Raw genomic sequence first — 19401 nt, forward strand, 5'->3', positions numbered from 1 at the left:
TATAAACAAATAGACTTTACTGGAGCCACGCTGCCGTGATTGAGAGACAGGACACAGCTTGATGCAAGCAAATGTCACTTTAATTAGCTTAATATCATGATCATATACACACAAGCAATTGTTACATCTTATTTTGATCGGTTCAAAAACTTGCTTATTCTATAACTGTGTGGCAACTCCCGCAAGGATCTCACACTAGGTATTTAGCAATTCAGCAACAGTTAAAGACAATTCTGCTGTTCTTGTGCCACGTCCTTGAGCGAGCTGACAAACCAACCGCCTTATTCCTTGTATAGTCTCAACTTGATACTTAGTCCCTGTTTCTATACCCTTCAGTAATTTCTCACGTCCCTTATCACCAGGGCTTGCGGCCCACAAGCTCAAGCACATTCCTTTCAACTAACTGATTGTTACTTGTGGTCCTGCTTCCCAGACCCCCTCCTGCATCTCCCCCTTCTTGTTTTTGAGCAATCCAAATCCTGTTTGTTTTAAACATGCGTTTGATCAAGTTACTCATCACTTGTTGTAAACATTGAAACAAACAAGGAACAAATAATACTAAGACTAACAATACTGTCAATACCATCAATGTTCCTTCGATTATGGTTTGTAACCAGACCCCTAACCCAAGGCTTAAAAGCCAGTCCGTTAACCCGTTCTCAGTCTTTATGGCCTGTACATTTTTTCTCAACTCAGCAAGCTGCTTATGAATAGAGTTTGAGTGATCAGTCAAATTCACACAACGCTTCCCTTAGCGCTGTTCACTATAGGCTACTCTCTACTGCTCATGCTGCTTCGTTATCTTCTAGAGGCGAGATCACATTCCTGCTTTGTTTCTGTCTCATCCTAGTTTCTTCTTGTACTCCCTCAAAGTTATTTAACTCTTTGCTGCAGGATCTCAGCTGCACATTGCCGAAGCAAGGCCAAAACTGCACATCATCAATGTCAAAACCCACTGTCCCTGTGCCGTACAATTCTACACCATGCTAAGGATACAAATTCCTCAAAGCTGGTGGCAGCAAGATCAACATTGAGCAAGATTTCTATATCATAATTTCAATTAAGCAGTCCATGATGAGTGAGGAGGGAGATAACCTCTTGCAGAAATGCCCCCAGTACAAGACACCTAAACCAGTGCTTTCTGGCTTGTAGATGGGGATGTGACACCACCACCCCAACCCAAAGCACTCTTGCGTAGTTTCCAGACCACAGCGACTCCTGCAATGCTGCTGGCTAGGCACCTACATACTGCACCTCCAGACCATTCTTAGGTCTATTTTTGTTTGCTATTTGTTCCCCAAATCCTGACATTTGCCAGTGGGGAGCATCACACTGGACCAAGTTACCACAGACTGCGAGCAGACGCAAGCAGAATTACCCTCCTGGTATTTGCTACCCATAACATCTTAGAAGTACAACTTTGTTAATTTAGGTAATTACTGCACCTTGACAAGCAGGAGGTTGCAAATTTATAAAATTATGTTCACTGTATCCTGAGCATCACATGAAAAACTGAACTGCAAAGTTAAAGGCAAAGAAGTGAAGAAGGATGGGCTGAAGGTAGAACTGAGTTAGGGACACGGAGTCTTGGAAACACCCTTTGGAAAGGTGAAGCCATTTCACCATGCAGACCATCTACCACACTTCCCACTACAGAAAGTTAGAAAATACTTTTGTGCTTTATCTAAAGAAAGCAATCAAACAAAAAGTGTAATGCTGAATTTTCATTTAAGTGGACAACCTCTGCAATAGGCAACATGAGACTAAGGCCCTAAGCTTCTCCAATATCTACAAAATGGTACATGAAACTGATACAACAGACCACAGAAACCACCATCCCAGCACTGCCAGCCTTCTCCAGAGCTGTTAACTAATCATCTAATGAATTAGTTAATTGCAAGCCAGTTCCTGAATCTCTTCTAACTATTAATACCCTCTGCTTTGCTGTTTGCAGCAGGAGAAGCATGGAGCCAGGGAAGCTTCCTGGAGGATACATACCTACCAGCATGTCATGGCCAAGGGTAAGCCTGTTCAGGGATGCTTAGTCCTGCTTTGCAGGACAATGCTGGAGCCGTCTCTTCACTCTGAGGTGGCATCATGCTCACTGGGAGCACTCAGGTTGCATTGGATCAGCTGGAGGGCAATGCCTCACTGCTTACAAGTTACAATCATAACACTTTCTTAAATGTCACCACCTGCAGTTTATGCCAGGGTCTTTAGAAGACATCACAATGAGATCTTTGAGGTCCCTGCATACTAATGGCCTAGCTTTTTTGGAGTTACAGGGAACAAAACTGGGTAAAAATACATTGCCAAGAAGTCAAAAAAGGCTAACAGCTACTTGACCACAGTGTTTGCAGCTTGCAATACAGCTCTGAACTACAGAGGAAGATCAAGACTAGCTTTTTGCTTCAGCTGTTCACTCATCTGGAAACCTGCCTGAAGTTGATACAAGTCACATCTTTACTTTTCCCACATTTATTTTGGAAGCACCAAGCCATTTTTAATAAATTTTACAAGCCATTTTGCAAGCACACTACTTATCTCCACTCTTTCACACCTTTCTCTACTACTTTTCACGGTTTAGTACTCTAACTATTTAAATCAAAGTGATTCTATGATGAAATTGTACAAAGACCCTATTACTGCAAAGCAAGGATGCTCCGAATTAGCAGAGTGTATCTATGAATTACTAGGACCTGCATTAGTTCTTATTGCATAAATTAAATATATAAATAAATATATAATAATGATATAATGATAAAATGAATGAAACCCAAGAGAACTAACTCCAGCAAACTACAGGGACCTTCCAGTTACGGGAACAACTTTACAAGCGGGAAAACTCTGGCAAGAGGAAAGGTCCAAAGCACACTCTTGCTACAAGGCTGAACACATTTGCTTATCTGAAAGCCCACTCACTTAAAGGGGAGCTTCTCATCATTCGGCTTGATGCAGCGCACATAGTGCGGCGTGGTCGCATTCAGAGTCTCCATGAGCAAATGCAGGGAGTTGCGGAACTGAAAGACAAAACCACTCGTTTTGAGGAGGCATGAAGGTGCCGTACCATGCAACCCAAGTTGGCAGGCACTGCAAGCCACCTGCGGTGCAAGCCTCTGGACGTGACACAGCGTGAACCTCCCCATCAGCCCAGCACATACAGGAACAATTCAGAGAAGACCCTGGCGGGTTGAGGGCTTCCAGCTCAATGAGGTACAAGCAATAAGCATTTGCTTGGGACTTTACCCAGTTGGGTCCTAAAAAATCTCCAAGGGTGGAGACTGCACAACCTATCTGGGTCTCTGTTACACTGCTTGACTCTCCACACAGGGGGAAAAACGCTCTTTTTCTCAAATTGTTTTGATTTATGAGCACCATAGTGCACTGGGATACTGTCTGGTGAATCCCAAAGTGGCTTCCACCCTCCTTAGTTTCAATTGCTTCCAGTCAAGACTACTCAAGCTTGCTCTTCCAGAGGCACTGCTAGAAGGAGCCCAAAATGCCACAGCCAAATTGTCCCTACCCTACAAGACAGGTCACAGGAAAGCCTCCTTGCTCCCCACCCCCAAACAACTTTTTATTTATCTGTTTCACACTGAAGAAATGAGATCTTAACTGTAAAAATCTATCTGGATCCCCTGCCCAGCTCTCCTGCTGTTAACTGACCTCACTGAAGTCATACGTTACCTGGTGCCCCACCGTTTTCTTGTGCTTCTTACTGGCAGCTTTGATCACTGGTCTGGCAGAACGGACACTGATTTTGGATGTTCCCGTTCGCACGGAAGTGGTGGGTGCAGCATCCTTCTCATCTTGAAATAAGTCTGCTACCATCTGATCCTAAAACAAAAGACAATGCCTGAGCACCTCTGGCCCTGTGCTTTGCTGAACGAACCCACCCAAGTCACATTGCTCCGGTCATTTTTTGCCCATCTTCAACCAGGAAGGGGAAAAAGAAAATAAAAGCGAAAGGAAGAAGCGTTGCCTATATAAACCACATCAGCAGGACCACTGGACATTCTGTTTTGTAGTTCATCAAATGTGCACGTTAAATCAAACAAGAAAAAAAAAGTAAAAAGAGGATGAGGTGTTGTCCAAGACACAAAACCTCATGAACGCAAGGTGACTCTTGCTCCCAGGTTTCGTTTCAAAGTACTGATCCAGTCCTGACTACAGCAAGGATGCTGCCAGCACAGTGCACGCCCCAGGAACAGGGGTCTCCACGTGAGGACAGGCAGCACCCACTCCCACCACGGACCCCAGAGGCACCCTTGCTTTTCCAGTTAAGAGACACCAGCACTTCCACACTAATTACCTGCATTTCAGCATGAATGAGCAAGGTGACAGCAGGACCACCATTCTGCAGCCCTGGAAACACTACATTTAGCGCCTCAGATCCCTGAAGTCTGGGATTTCTGGCAAGCCAGCAGCAGCATTTCCGCTTCATAAATGGGAGAACAGGTGAGCTGGCAAATGCAGTGATGCTTTTTTTTTTGTTGTTTTGTTTTGTAAAGGATAAGATATTCAATTTTGCACTAGCATGGGGAACATAAATACTAAGTCACAATAAACCTGATCTGTTCAGCAAGGCTGTTTAATTTTCACGTCTCTAATCCATCTATGCACCCACACTGGCTCCTGCCACAGCTGCGCTAACATACAAACAGTAAATTCTTAAATTCTTAATTCATGGGCCTGTTGGAGCGGGGCCAGAGGAGGCCACAAAGATGATCAGAGGCTGGGGCACCTCTGCTGTGAAGAAAGGCTGAAAGAACTGGGGTTGTCCAGCCTGGAGAAGTGAAAGCTCTGAGGAGACCTTACTGCAGCCTTTCGGTACCTAACGGGGGCTTAGAAGAAAGTAGGGAACAAACTTCTTAGTAAGGCCTGTAGTGATAGGATCAGGGCTAATGGTTTTAAACTTTAAAAAGGGTAGATTTAGATTACATATTAGGAAGAAATTCCTTACTGTGAGGGTGGCGAGGTGCTGGCACAGGTTACACAGAGAAGCCCCATCCCTGGAAGCCTTCAAGGCCAGGTTGGACAGGGCTTGGAGCAACCTGGGCTGGTGGAAGGCACCCCTGCCCAGGGCAGGGGCTCGGAACTAGCTAGCCTTTAAGGTCCCTTCCAACCCAAACCATTCTATGGTTCTGTGAAATGTAAGAAAAACCACTCTCACCAGGTAGGACTTCATTTCTCACCAAGCTGAGCAGGGCTCCAGCCCAGTGCCACACCAGTGGCACATGCACCACCAGCAACACACACTCTGGAGCATCTGTAGGAGAGGGCATCAGCATCACCTTTCCCTTGTCCATGGCATGCTATGCCCAAAACTTCCATGCAAAACCACTGACATGACACAGCAGTGTGCTGCACAGTGCTCTTGCCTCCGTCCCAGGCTTTTACAAAAGCCAGACTTGATTGTATTTCCATTAATGGCTTGCAGGTTTTTTGTAGTGTTTTAATGTTTTGTAGACATTAACAGACAGCCTGCTGTGAAGAGCCGCCTGGCGCTCTGCCACATCCCTGGCCTACGACAGGAATGCTTCCAGCCCCAGCCCTGCAGGCTGTTCACACAGCTCCCTAGAACAGCAGCCTAAATAACACTGTGGGAAGGAAACTGTTTGCATTGCATTAGCAAATTGCTTGCAGACTCTAGGACAGCACCTACTAAAGATCTCCTTCAAACTCACAGCTTTTATTTTTATCTCTGCAGCTCACTCAACTCCCACCAGAATAAAGGCTTGTGCATTCTTTGCTTAACCCTCTACACCCCCTCCAAAAAAAACATTCTGACAGCTGCTGTATTTCAATGACATCTCACTGTCTTGGGTGCTTTGACTCCTGCAAACATGGGATGTTTGGGGGGCACATGCTTGATGCTGGAAGTCATCCAACAGCCTCCACACGCTACTATCTCACACTTGATAACGCAGCAAAATCCCAGCTGTAATTTCAGGTTTCAAAATATCTTCTCAGCACATAGCTGGAAGTGCCATCGACCCCTCCATCCACTTGCTATTAATAATAGCAGTGCTTGCCTCCAGGCAAACGCTCCACAAGATTGGCAGAGGTGAGCTTTCACCTTGTGTAATGATCCCAGTTACACCAGTTTTGCATCTTTAGCAGCCCAGGATCTATTCCACAGATGCAGGGGGACAAGCAAGAAGGATGGATCCCTCCTTCCCAACTCAGAGTTGAAACCATTGGTGCATTATTCGCATTATAGAGAACTGGAATATGTTATCTTGACAGCATGCCTGTGTAGTTTTGATCAGTATTCAAATCAGTTTTCTTAATTCAAAGAACATCAACTCTCAACTCTTTTAGCTGACCAGCCCTAACAAAACTAATTTGCTATTTTTATAAAGTCTCTTTCACAATCTTGTTAATGGCAGTAATTGCATTCTAATTAGCAGAAAGCAATTCTGCCTTGGTGGAAGAACACTTCATCAGCAATGCACTTTAAGTCCTTGCCATGTTAAACGGAGTGTTCCCCTTCCTCTGTGTACTGTTTTAATGGGAATATAAAGAAGGTGGCAGTGAATACTGTATGCAGGCCTGATCCTGAGTACAGGACAAAGTCCTTGTGGCACAGCCTTTTGCAGCAGATGTTTAAGTTTTAGTCAAATTAGCACATCTGAGCAGCAGACTCAGCACTGGCACTGCCACTTTTTTTGGTTCAGAGAAACCAGGTTGCTTTTTACAGCAAAATAAAAAATCTCTTATTTCTTTATCACCTGGAGGGCACATGATAGATGAGAGAAAAAAAAAAACCCACACTAACTCAATCTACTGGCCAACGGGGTTAGGGAAAGCAAGAGCAGAGGATCAGGTTTTGGAAGTTTTGCAGGAAGATGAAGAGGATGAGGATGCTACTGGCAAGGGAAGCACTGCCCTTCCCTCCAGGACAGCACAGCATTGCCACAGGCTGACAACAGCCACCGCTTCCACATCATTAAGGAAACGGTTCAAAGGCAGAAGTTCATCAAACAAAAACCAAAAACTCTCAAACCAAGTGCATTTGAGAGTTTTTTAAGCTGGATCACATATGCAGATGTTGGTGTCACCTACAGAGCCACCACTGTGAATCCAGAAGGTCCTAACGCCTGGTCCCAAGGAGCACTAGCTTAGTTTGTAGGCCACGTAAACCCAGATCTTTGATCCTGAGGCACACGCGTTAATGGCTCTCTAGGTCAGGCAAGCCAGTTGCAAGGAGCTGGGTTTGGGTTTTGTTTTTTTTTTTTTTAATTAAACTGAAACCCAGCCTGCTGTGATATTATATTATGGTCCCTAAGTGAGATACCCATGTCAGTATTTTTTTTTTCCATTTCTTTTTTTAAGGAATAGCACCGTCCCTACCACTCTACAACACACCACTCCAGTGAGCTACAGCTCCCCTCTGCACCCCTGCAGAGAAGTCAAACTGAAATCCCTACCAGGCACCGCCAGTTCTGCAGCGCTACCCCCAACAGCATGTTCAGCACTGGCTAAATAATTAATTGTACAGCATCAATTATTCCTGCAGGTTACCTGGCATTTCTAATAAGCTCTAATCATGCCCAGTTTTTACCCTAGGAAAGCTGCGAGCTTCCCAAATGCACAGAGATCTTGATTTGGGTGTTATGAAAGCCCAGCTCCACAGTTATTAGACTCCCAACTACCCCCAGAGATGAGAAAACTGCATATCTTGCCATCTTCATATGAATTCACTGCTGAGACAAGGGAAAGCCACTGACAATACTCAATTAATTTCCGATTCTCATCTCTCATAACTTTGACAGGAACAAACTCCCATTTAAAATGCTCCTAAAAGTAGTACTTCCATCTCCCCTCATCACGCTCCTTGTTTAGGATGGCATGTGGAAGGTCACAGCCAGCAGTAAACTCAAGGGAGAGTGACAAGAAGAGAAGAAATCTGGATATACAAGACATCTGCTTGCAACATGCAGAGGGGATTCAAAATTTGTACTGCAAAAAAAAAAAAAATTAAAAAATAATCAATGCAAGTTAACAAGCTGGCCCATGCTGGGTGAGGCTTTGAAATGGTTTGGAGAAAAGCAGATATATTCCTTCCCTACAACACAGACAAGGTCTGGTGGAAACAAGGGTGCCCCAAAGTCATGCAGTATTGATTCTGGCTGCTGGATGGTGTGCTGGACTCCACGGGGCTGGATTTTCATATTAACTTCCTAAAAAGTTAGAGAGCTGCCCCCGGAAGGGTTAATGTTGTTTGAAGTCTCAACTCATTAATTGACAATGAAAGACTCAAGGTTGCAGGGAGGAACTTTTGGTCTGCTTTTAAACAACAAGGACTTTAAATTCCTTAGATGTCTGTGTTACTGACACTTTTAACCCAACCCCAAGCGCAGATGGAGCACCCAAGTGCTCATGGAGAAGAGTGCCTTGTAAGGAAGTCAATGTAAAATCTGCTCAGTTCATACAAGCAACTGTAAGGTCTCCAACGCGAAGCCCACTTGCCAAGTGCTCACTTCACTTACTGCAGGCACGACCCATGCCAAAGCCTGCAGAGCCCCGCAGCCACTCCTTTTCTGCTTCCAACAGCCCACTGAGTTCACAGCCCTCAGGACTAACAGAGACTTTAAACCCCAGGTGCCAAAAAGCTCTTTACCAGGAGACTTGGTATTTGAGATCAGTCAATACGTCTCCACTGGCACTTGATGCAATGACAAGTCAACAAATCGGTTGCACAATACTCAGGAGAGCAAAGGTACATGGCACAAAATCTTGTAATACAGAAATGACAGTGAGCATGGCCATCAATATGTGTTAATTTGTTAATATTACATACTGGCAGTAGTGTAAAATACCTCTACAGCAGTGAGAATGTCTCAGAGTTCATGTTACATTTCCAGAATCATATATTGACTATTTTTTTTGCATACTAATTATTAAAGTAATTAAAAGTTGCAGGGCCAAGTATGATGGACTACAGTAAGGGTAACAGCCGATTTTATACAGAAGGGTGGTAGGGTCAGCATATACAATATACAAATACAGAGCACCACAAACTACACTGCTGATCATGGCTTTTAACCCCAGGATTCCCTGTGGCTCCACATGTCTTTAAGAACACCTTCAGTGCCCAGGTGATGGGCGGGGAGCTCTGAACAAGAGTTAAATGGGATTTACAATGCCCCATAATTGGCTGTTCCAAATTTTTGCTGTGACCAAGAAAGACCATCAGCAGGTTTGGAGAGGATTTTTGTGATGCATCTTGACAGGATACCAGCACCAGGGTGGAGGAGAGCAGAGGACCATGCACATCCACACTTGGGTGCAACCATAACCCCCAGCACCCTCCTCTGCCCCTTTACTCCCTCCTCCACACACTGTTTATTTGCCTCTTTCACTGCTGTTAGCTGTTGGAGGCACCTGCATGCTCACATACACAGTATGCTGTGTCACGGCACAGGAATGCATGTACAGAGCCCACGTTTTGGAGAGTGGCAGCGCCAATTTAGCTTTTACCTTGCTGGCTTTCAGGATGTGGATCTGTTCCTCATACACGGTATCCCTGTTCTTCTCCAGAAATCCCTCACTCTGGTATTCCACCTAACAGGAGACAAAGGAAGAGCCCAGAGGGTAAAGCACAACCACACAGGGACAAGGTGCTGTGTCCCACCACTCCCCCAGTGTCAGGAGTTCACCTGAAAAATCTGAGAGGGAGGAGGATGGGGGAACAACTGGAATTTAAAGGTCACTTTTTATCAAAGAAAGTTAATTAAATTAAAGCAAAAATCCTTACTGCAAACACAGATTGCTTCTTAGTCCTTAAATTGCTCTGTATGGGACCCAACCACACTTCCACGGAAACAGGGGTAAAAATGCAACAATCATCAGTACCTCTATATGCTCTTTTGTCCACTCCTGAATAACTTGTAAGGTAATCAACAAATCTCAAAAGACACCCTGGCTACATCCCCTGTATGTCTCTTGTTTTTCAAATTGCGGAGGGTTGGGATGCAAAGGAAGAATTCAGAGAGGAGAAAATTTTATGTTATGTTTTACATTTGAAGTTGGCTAAAATAACTGACCATATACACACCAAAAAAAAAGGAAAACTCGCAAAGAGACATCATTTGCGAAGTATGCATGTGCAGAATCACAGGCCTGAGGAAAGGGAAGCATCATCCTTTGCCATGAAAAGTGTCACTCGCATCCAAGGCAAACCTGGTTAGAAGAAGCACCTGTGTGGGATCACAGCACCTGCAGTCATCTGGCTCTGCAGACACATCTCCAGGCTGGTTTTACATTTTTCTTTCTAACAAACATGTGTTTTGGATAACTGCAAGCTCTTAAGATTCTTATTTGCTGTGAGTAACACCTGTCACATCAGGGTTTCAGTGAAGCTGGAGCCCATGGACAAGACCCTACAGCACCAGACAGTGGGATTCAGAGTCCCACAGTTGGCATCTTCTCCCTTGGAAGGGTGAGATCAGCCCAGGGTCACCTCTCACATGCTCCTCCCCACTGTACCTTGCTGATGCTCACAGCTCCTGCTCTTGAAAAATAATTCCCTTTACTGGAAAATTTTTCGTTTTCAGTCAAACTGCCCTTTACAGAAATTCATTTTGCTGCAGCTTTGAGAAAAAGGATTTTCTCTCCTCTAGAAAACATAACTATTTAAAGCTTAGCACGATAGTTTGGAGGCTGAAGTCCTCCAAGCTGATCTAGATTGCAGCATGAACCAAGATTACTGCCAACCAAGCATCCCTATCACCAAAAAAGCATCTCAGTGGTGCTATAAACTAGTTTTCCTTTGTGAAGTTCTTTTTTCCTCTCCATACATTTCCCATTTCTGCATTCAAGTCCCAGCGCATGCAACACACGCCTGGTTACCTTATCAGCGAAATGCAGGATGATGAAGGAGGAGTTGGACATGCGGGGCTTCTGGAAGTGCTGGCTGCCAGCGTGCTGGTCATACAGCTTCTGCATCCAGTTCTGGTCAGTGCCTTTGGGAACCTGGATGGGGAGAAAATGGACCAGAAAAAGTCAAGGTCAGGCATGCAAAGGGGGTGTGCAGAGGTATTGGAGAAACCCTCCTTACGGGCCTTCTGTAGTCCACATGAGCTACAGGAATATTTGAGAAAAAGCAGTCCTCTAGTTCTAGGAGCATGTGTTATTTTATTTTCATGTATATACTTGACAGATATGCTAGAATTTCATTTCCAGTGAAAAACACCCAGATGCTGGTTCTGCTCCAACAGCCAGAACAACTCTTGCAGGAAAAAAAAAAAAATTAAAGAAGTATTTTTGCACTTAAGTTACAGTAATTGCTGAGACACCAACATTACTTTCTTAAAGCAACTTTTGGCGACCAAATAATTTCACGAACTGCCATCCAACATAACATGTGGGAGACTAAAATAATAATGATAATACAATAGTATATTAAAATATTAAAAAGTAATATTATAATAAATAACGTTAATAATAAAACCGGTAATTCTTAAGAAACTTCTGCCTCTCAGTAGGCTTGGGGTGGGGTCACTTGGATCCCAAACACAGGATGATTAAGTCCATTTGCACACAGAGTTGGGACTTCAGCCCCACACACCTGTCCAACCGCAGCTGAATGATTCCCACATCCCCCTCCCACACACCCAGCCTCCTGGACCACAAACCTCCTGGATGCCAAGCCCTCCTCCTGCACCCTATTTACACAAAAATCAGGGTCCAAGTCCTATGCAGACCTGCCCTTGAAAGAATTTGACCACAGTACACCAAGATATCAGGTGTTGCCCAAGACATTGTTTTGGTAGGATGGGGCAGAGAATGAAGAAATCCTAAACAACTGCCATGAGTAAAAATACCTCACAACACCACCTGTGCAAGCAAGGGAACGGGCTACCTCTCACAAATCAGCAGTTATAAGGAGGGCTTGAGCTTGCTTTCCCACCCAGCACCTGCAGTTTTTACCCACTAAATAATCATAAATTTCTTCACTTAAAGCAATACACTGCCAAGATTAGAGACAAAAAAATAATTCTGGTTTTGATTATTTTGCAAGCGTATAGCTGTATAGCAGTATGTAACAATATATTGTAAATTCCAATGCTCTCATGATTACACTTCCCATAAAGATTCTTTTTTTTTTTTTTTTTTTTTTAGGGTATGTTTAGGTCCCTCTAAGGCTAACCAGCCAAACCCCCAAACCTTTCCAAAAAACATAAGGGCATTTGAGGAAAGCACCATGGTTGTAAATATCTTTTATTTTGTACTTTTCCAGCACAAGTTTGCCATAAAGCAAAATTCTTGAAAACCAAACGAAACAAGGAGTGAAGTAGTTACACTTGAGAGCTGTGAGCCCCACAGTAAATGGGACTCGTCCTCATCCCTCCTGCCTGCCTGCCGGGGATGGAAAAGGCAGGGGATGGTGGACTCTCCATCACTCCCAACAGAACACCAATGGTTGCACATATATACACATAAATAATTTCTAAACAAAAATGGCTGATCGGATTATTTGGGTTAGAAAAAGAGGAGTCAGGAGAAAAGTGTTAGGCAATATTTAAAATCAGGTGGCTGAAAGCCGAGAAATCACGGAACAATTGTGCAGCATCAGGGAAAACTCTGGGTAATCCATCAGGTCTTTTCATAGACCTTTATAAGAAAGGTGACAGAGGAATAGGAACAGCAAACAGTAAGAAGGAAAACTTGAGACAGAAGAGCAGTATTTCTTTACACTCCTCTGAAACAGCCTTTGATTTCATGACAGCAAGCCAAAACATGCCAGAAGGGTTCTGGACACTGGGACAAGCATCTCCTGCCCACCCCCATTAACTGGAAAATGTGGATTAACTAAACACAGCAGCCACTCATGCAAGCCATGCTACGTCAGATGTTTTATATTTATAAATTATATTTACAGCTGTAATATTACAGGTGCAAGTGTAGTCAATTATGGATACACATAGAAATAACAGATTATATATAAATATTAGAAGTCATTTATTTATGCAATTATAGATATATTTTATTATGCAAGACAGACATGCATGTTCCAGCTATGGAGTTATATAAATGCAGATGGGTTTCTTTTCATCAGTTATATTTAATATTTATATGCAAAACAACATCCTTTCTGGAGGTACCATTAGGCATTTCCTGCTCAGGACTGAGCTGTGGGTACAGAGCAGGAGCACTGCAGAAACCTGAACTGCCAGGTGCTGCAGAGAGCAGATTTGTCCTGCACCAGCGCTCTTTTAGGCGATTCACTTTTCTGAAAAACCTGCTTATCTCAGAGCTGAACTTCAAAGGTATCACTCCTGCCTCCCAGAAAGAGGGCTTCACTGTACCCGCGCTGCTCCCTGCTCACCGTTTTGCAGCCTGGGTATTTTTAGCTGCCTGAGAAGCACCTGATAGGGACCAAGTCTCAGAGATAAAAACTAAACTAACAGGGCCATTATCTGTACTATTGTAACAGCTTTTGGTATTGGCTTGGCAGCTTAAGGCCTTCAGAGCCACTGAGGAAGTTATTTGAGACTCACTCATCAGTGCAAGATGTTCTTTAGGGGATGGGGAAGAAGAAAACCGATGCAAGTATTGCTTGGAAGTCTCTTAACAGGAAAAACCTTCATCCACTAATTACACAAAGTCATTGCTTCTGCTTGTCTGCCCTCACCATCCCTCTGCCCATCACTCTGGATAAAATCGGTCAGGCAGTGTAATTCTGGCCAGTGTCATCTCCCATTTTCATACACTGCCCTCTGAGCTGCCAGGAACTACTGCAACTGGAATCAAACCCACCCAGCTCAGCCAGGGTCAGCCCCCAGGCTCCAGTCTGCTACTTTTGTATCAGAAGCATCCCATGGCCAAGAACCCACCCTGTTCTTCAAGAACCACCAGACAGCTGAGGAAATGTTAAGAGCTGCTTGGACTAAAGGGTGAGATTCCCACCACCATCACCTCCAGCAGAAGGACAGTTAAATGGATAAAAGCAACAAAGGTCCATTAAAATGTAATGACCCAAATGTCAACCCTCTGAAAACACAGTGGGAGCTATTTACATTTTATTTCCTTTGTCCTTATCACTCCAACACATACTAAAGCCTGAGAAGAGCCTGGGCCTCCTCCACGCTGCAGAGACACATTCCACTACAAGTGATCTGCCTGACTTTAAAAGTCATAAAAGCTGAAACCATGATGTAGGCAAGGTTATTCTGCCATCAAATCAGGTGGTCTGCCCGAAAGGAAAGCCCAGCGGTCCAACCTCCATGTATCTGCTCGTGGAGCTGAAACCCCCCTCGACAGGACAAGGCGGCACAGGAAGGCAGCATGTTAATTTCTAATGTTCAAAAAACTAACAAGTCCAGACAAGGAACACACATTTGTTCAGATACCCAAGTTCACAGTGATGCACAGGGACAAGCAGGACTGAAAACAGGTCTGCTAGAAGCCGACTTCAACATTTCTAGCACTTGACAGAAAGACACAGGAAAGGTTAAAGAGCATCTTTTGAACAGTGTTAGAAAATGCGTTTGGCACAGTAACAGCCTAACATGATGGCAACGTGCCATAAAACACAAAACTGAGCCACGAGAGAGTTCAAGAACATGAGGGAGTTTGTGGGTTTGGCTGGACACTTCCCCCCTTTGGCAGCCTTGGGGTCACTTTCCTCCTCAGCAGAAAGAACTTCACTAAGATCCCTAATAAATCTTGGACAACAATGCCGGGATTGATACATCAACTCTTCCAACCAGCCCATTCTGGGTCAAACCCTTTTAGATGCACTTCATGCTAATGGCAAAAAAAATTGTCATTAATTTTTCCGTTCCTGCTCCCATTCCAATGGCATAGGCAAAAGCAAGAAAGCAGCCAGGCAGCAGGATACCTTACAGAGAATCCTGGACATCCATAGAAACTTCTGACTGTCCTCCCAAATGGCACTTGGGAAGCATATGGAAGACAAGCAGAGCAAGTAGTTTCAGCCTGAAAAGCAGGACACTTGATCCAGCTTTGACACAGAGACTTGACAACATTTCTAGGAGTTTTCACCTTTCTTTGAACATTATTTAAGTCTCTTGAAACATCAATCCTGAATGTCTGCTCCTCTTCAGAGTGCAGAAGTCACTCTTCACGTTCCCTCAAAGCCTTTAAAATCTTCCTAGAAAGTCCGCTGTCCCTTCCACCAAAGTAATTCCCTCCACAAGAAGGCCAACCACACCCTAAAGCCATCCCAGACATCCAAGCAATCTTCCACATGTCCTCCCAACTTTCCACAACTGCATTTGCAGGGGACAGCCTCCCTCTTTAACACCTGTCTCTTCTCATAGGCTCTACATTTGTCTTCTTGCTCTCCTCAAGGACTCCGCCCTTATCCCAGATTATTTCCTACCACCGCTGGCCTTACAGTCACTCCATGCACACGTCACAGCTCACCAGCAGGGAGGTTCTCCTGGATGCCCTTCTCCAATTCTCTTCAGGCTTATCAGTTTGTGCTACAGGACTTCAATGTTGTGCACACCATGGTAGCCTTGACATGGCCATGGTTTCTAGCCAAGGCCATTTCTGTCTGTGTGACAAACTCTTGCTGTCCCTCTGGCATCTTTTTAGGTCAAAACAAAAATCAAGAGGTCCTAAAAGCTCCCAGTCTGGGCAAATGACACTCTAGTGCAGGAAGCAGGGAAAAGGCACCTAGAGGACTCCAAGGTCACTTAGAAGAGAACATCAGGTCACAGTCCCATGGAAATTAGAAGGCTTCCTCTAGGCAGACCAGGGACATACCTGGAGGTTGGACCAGATGACCTCCAGAAGCCCGCTTCCAACTTAATTCTACAACAGCTTCCAATTCCTAAGACCTCAAAGCTGTTTAAGAAACTCCAGACCCAAACATATCATAAAGCCCTCTTTTTTCAGAGCTAGGGGTTTTATTATTTGCTTCCATGAGACAGGTTTAGTCCTTAAAATTCTGAACTCAATTCAAGAGCCCTCTTTTTAATTGTCAATTCCTATTTCAACCCTGTCTGCTCCCCCTCCTTCTCTAAACGGCAGCAAGACTCTCATATGACCTTTTTTAGCTGAACTGCTTCAGCACATACCCAGACACCCCCTCCTCAACCTCACATTAAAGATTTAACAAAAATAAAATCCATACTGTGAAGCAAGAACATTAGCGACAAACCCCCTGCATTTGCATTGTTGTTCCATTACGTTGGCAGGACCCCCTCGATGACACTTCAAGTCCCAGAGTATATTTATCTGCTGTTGTACGTGCTAACGAGATGGCTTGCAATTACCCTATCGTGGTCCTGCGCCCATCATGGCCAGCTCCCCCTGAGAGCTGAAATGCTGCTGCAGGGGTAAAGGTTTTCACCCATAAACCGATGCTTTCAGTTGACAGGCTCTGCTGAAATTTTCATAAACTGGAAACATTCTCCGGCTTTATTATAAAAGAGTCAATTACAGGGCCCATAATAAGGGCCTGTGACTAATGACAGCATTCCCCACTGACAGGTAAATACCCAGATAATTGGCATTTGATGTGGTGGGGGGAACAGATCCTGCATTTCATTTTTGTGGTCAAAAAAAAAAAAAAGCATGAATGAAAAAAGTAGCCCAAATTACTGCTGGTGCATGAGTCACTGTCTAATGCAAAGTCACCAGCAGCAACCAGTACCAGGTGTTTCAGGGAGAAGCAAAGAGCATTACAGTCAATATGGCATGAAGGAAACTTCCCACAACGGTCCTCAACACCTAGGAGCCAGCTCGAGCCTAAAGAATTTAACAGGCTTAATAGCGCAGAGACCAAATTAAATGGTACTGAATATCAAAGAAATAATCTGACCTCCTTATGAGCCAGCACTGGCTATGATGCTGTTCTTAAGGGAATCAAGTTAAGTTTCATTTGTTCTCATTTTTAAGAAGTCTTCCTGAAACCAGATCGAAGAAGGACAAAACCCCGACTCCAGCTCATCACAAAGGGATAGTCAGAGTGCCTGTACCCCAGACAAGGTTTGAGCTCGGAGACATGCAAGCTGGGGCAGTGCCGTCATGCCTGGGAAGGGAGCCCTGTCAGGAAGAGAGCAGTCACTTGACAGGTCACCTCTCTCCCAGACACGGACAGGTCACACATCTCCTTAAATCCCAACAGGGACACTAGTCTAAATAATGGGTCCAAACTTTTCCCTCTAATGCAACAGGACACTCCTGCCCTTGGGCCATGGGATCTGCACTCCATGCCCATGGATTCCACAGAGCCAACAAGAATCTGTTGTGTCCTTCTGTATCACCTTGGCTATCCTGGTGGGGGGGACTCTTCCCGGCTTCAGCTCTCCCACCATCCCCTTGCCTCATCCTTCCCTGCCCTCGTTCAAAAACACTGAAAAGCCCTTCCACAATCAGTAAGACATTTCCTGACACAGAACACATCCAGATCTTGATGGAAGCTCTTCCCAAGGACAACTTGTTGATCACACCATAGCAAAACCAGTCTGAGGCTCCACATGGCAGCCTCATCCAGCAGGAAGGCAGTCACCGTGCTCTTCCACTAGGCTGTTCTCTGTATTAAAAAGGCTTATTTCATGGTTGAATCTGTCCAACTTTTAGCTGTTGCACACTAGAGGCTTTTTTGTACTGAAGGGTCTGAACACCCTCCCATTCACTATGACTTACAATCGCTCCTGTGTATCACTCAAGTTTCTTTATCCTCAGTATCATAATGTTTTATAGCCCTCATCTGGTAACACTCTCTCAAGTATTTCCTTGTCATCATTGCGGTGCAGACACCAGAAATCAAGAGATACGAGCTGCTCTGCCCAGCCTAAGAGGCTTTTTCACCACAGCATCACACCGAGCTCTGCTGTCAAGATGACCATACCTGAAGACCCTAGACCTTCCACGTACTCTTTGCACCAAAGACCTTCAAAACAGGCATCCCAACTTCTCAAGAAAAATCTCCCATCTTAAATTTCCTGTTCCTAGATGCTCTTAATTCATGACTGAACTGGGAGTCCAGCCTTTCTTATGGACTCTCATAAAGGTCTGTGGTTCTGGCCTTTCTTCTCAACTTTTAAGCAAGATTTAAATTTAGGCTGGTATGAGAGAGAGAGGGTACAAGACAGCAAACTACTCTCCCAACATTACAAGCACCTGAAGTCTGTACACTAAATGCAATCGACTTTACACCAAATAGCTACCACAAGACGACACAGGTTTCCCTCAAGACAAAATAAAGCTTGAGACAGGGAGGAATTCCAGCTCCTGGGTAACACTGAAGAAATCAAGAGTCACAAGCAACAGCTGTTTCTAAGTACACCCAGGTCAGAAACATGACGTCCAGTAACACATGGTGAGATCAGGTACCCAGGCTGGCAGCCAACATCTGCCAAGGAGGTTCTCAATCATCCTAGAGCAAAGCAAATGTCAAAAGCCTACCCTAGCCATGAGCAGCCCAGCAATGCATGTGAAAGGAGATGTTTACCCTCTTGCAAGCTACCACAGGTCAAAGCCGGCTCTTTTAATCTTTTATGAAAATAAAAATACCAGTGAAAAGGTGGGTCATCCTCTTTACCTTGCATTCTTCATCCAGTAGGTCCAAGATACCAAGTTTCATCTCTATAAGGTCTATGCAGGGTTGGTTATCGCAGAAGTCTATGAGAGTCCAAGGGATTCCCTCCTTCATGTACTCTTCTTGTTCCAGCTTAAACACATGCTGAGAGTGGAAAAACAGCAGTTACTGACTGTGACCTTAACCAGCCCCTTCCCCAGTCACCCACTTGTCCCTGCTGGAGCAGAGTATTCCATCAGCACATCCAGAAGCCATAGAAGCTTTAGATGCCCTCACGTGCAGTTTTGTACAGCCTCTACCACTTATACAATCTAACTTCTGGCAAGGAAAATTAAAGTATTACAGTAGGACACCATGGGCAAAGAAAAAAAGGCTTTAAATTACTTTCACTGGAAAATGACTGAAACTGTCACTACACCTTGGTGGAAGCCATACACTGAAATGGCACTTATCTCTTGGGCTGACAAAAATCCCTCTTCTCCTTTAGCACTCTGCTGATTAAACTAGTGACCTGTAGCAGGTTCATACGCTGGAAGCTGAGTGCAGGTGCCCCCATCTGTGCTTCACAAAGAGCACCCATCATCCTAGAAGGGATATCAGCAGTAGTATCTGACTGACTCAGGAACACTTCTATCGCAAATTACTATTTTAAAAAAAAAACCTAAACATCCTATTAAAAAAGAAAAAAAAAAAATCTTTGCATGGCTTATGTATTTCAGACCTCTGCCCAAGCAGATAAATTGTCTCTGACTATTTCTGAGATACTCTAAGCATATTAAAAAATGATTTTTCAAATGCACTTTTTTCTTCAAAGATAGCTTTTTAAAATCTCTTCAAACACGTCATCTCAGAGTTTGAATTTATAGGCTTCAGAA

General features: G+C 44.3%; 1 protein-coding gene across 2 annotated transcripts in view; it reads right to left on the minus strand.

The window, feature by feature from the left end:
* Nucleotides 1-19401, minus strand: part of MYO5B (myosin VB) — a 149360-nt gene that overhangs the window by 60982 nt on the left and 68977 nt on the right. For both annotated transcript variants that reach the window (XM_027794505.2, XM_027794504.2), the window contains exons 12-16: nucleotides 18530-18670; nucleotides 10858-10980; nucleotides 9487-9570; nucleotides 3688-3837; nucleotides 2923-3020 (exon numbers count right to left, since the gene is read on the minus strand). In XM_027794505.2, the coding sequence (XP_027650306.2) occupies nucleotides 2923-3020; nucleotides 3688-3837; nucleotides 9487-9570; nucleotides 10858-10980; nucleotides 18530-18670 (596 nt within the window). The remainder of the gene's footprint in view (nucleotides 1-2922; nucleotides 3021-3687; nucleotides 3838-9486; nucleotides 9571-10857; nucleotides 10981-18529; nucleotides 18671-19401) is intronic.

The sequence above is a fragment of the Falco peregrinus genome, chromosome Z (assembly GCF_023634155.1).
Source record: "Falco peregrinus isolate bFalPer1 chromosome Z, bFalPer1.pri, whole genome shotgun sequence".
NCBI lineage: Eukaryota > Metazoa > Chordata > Aves > Falconiformes > Falconidae > Falco > Falco peregrinus.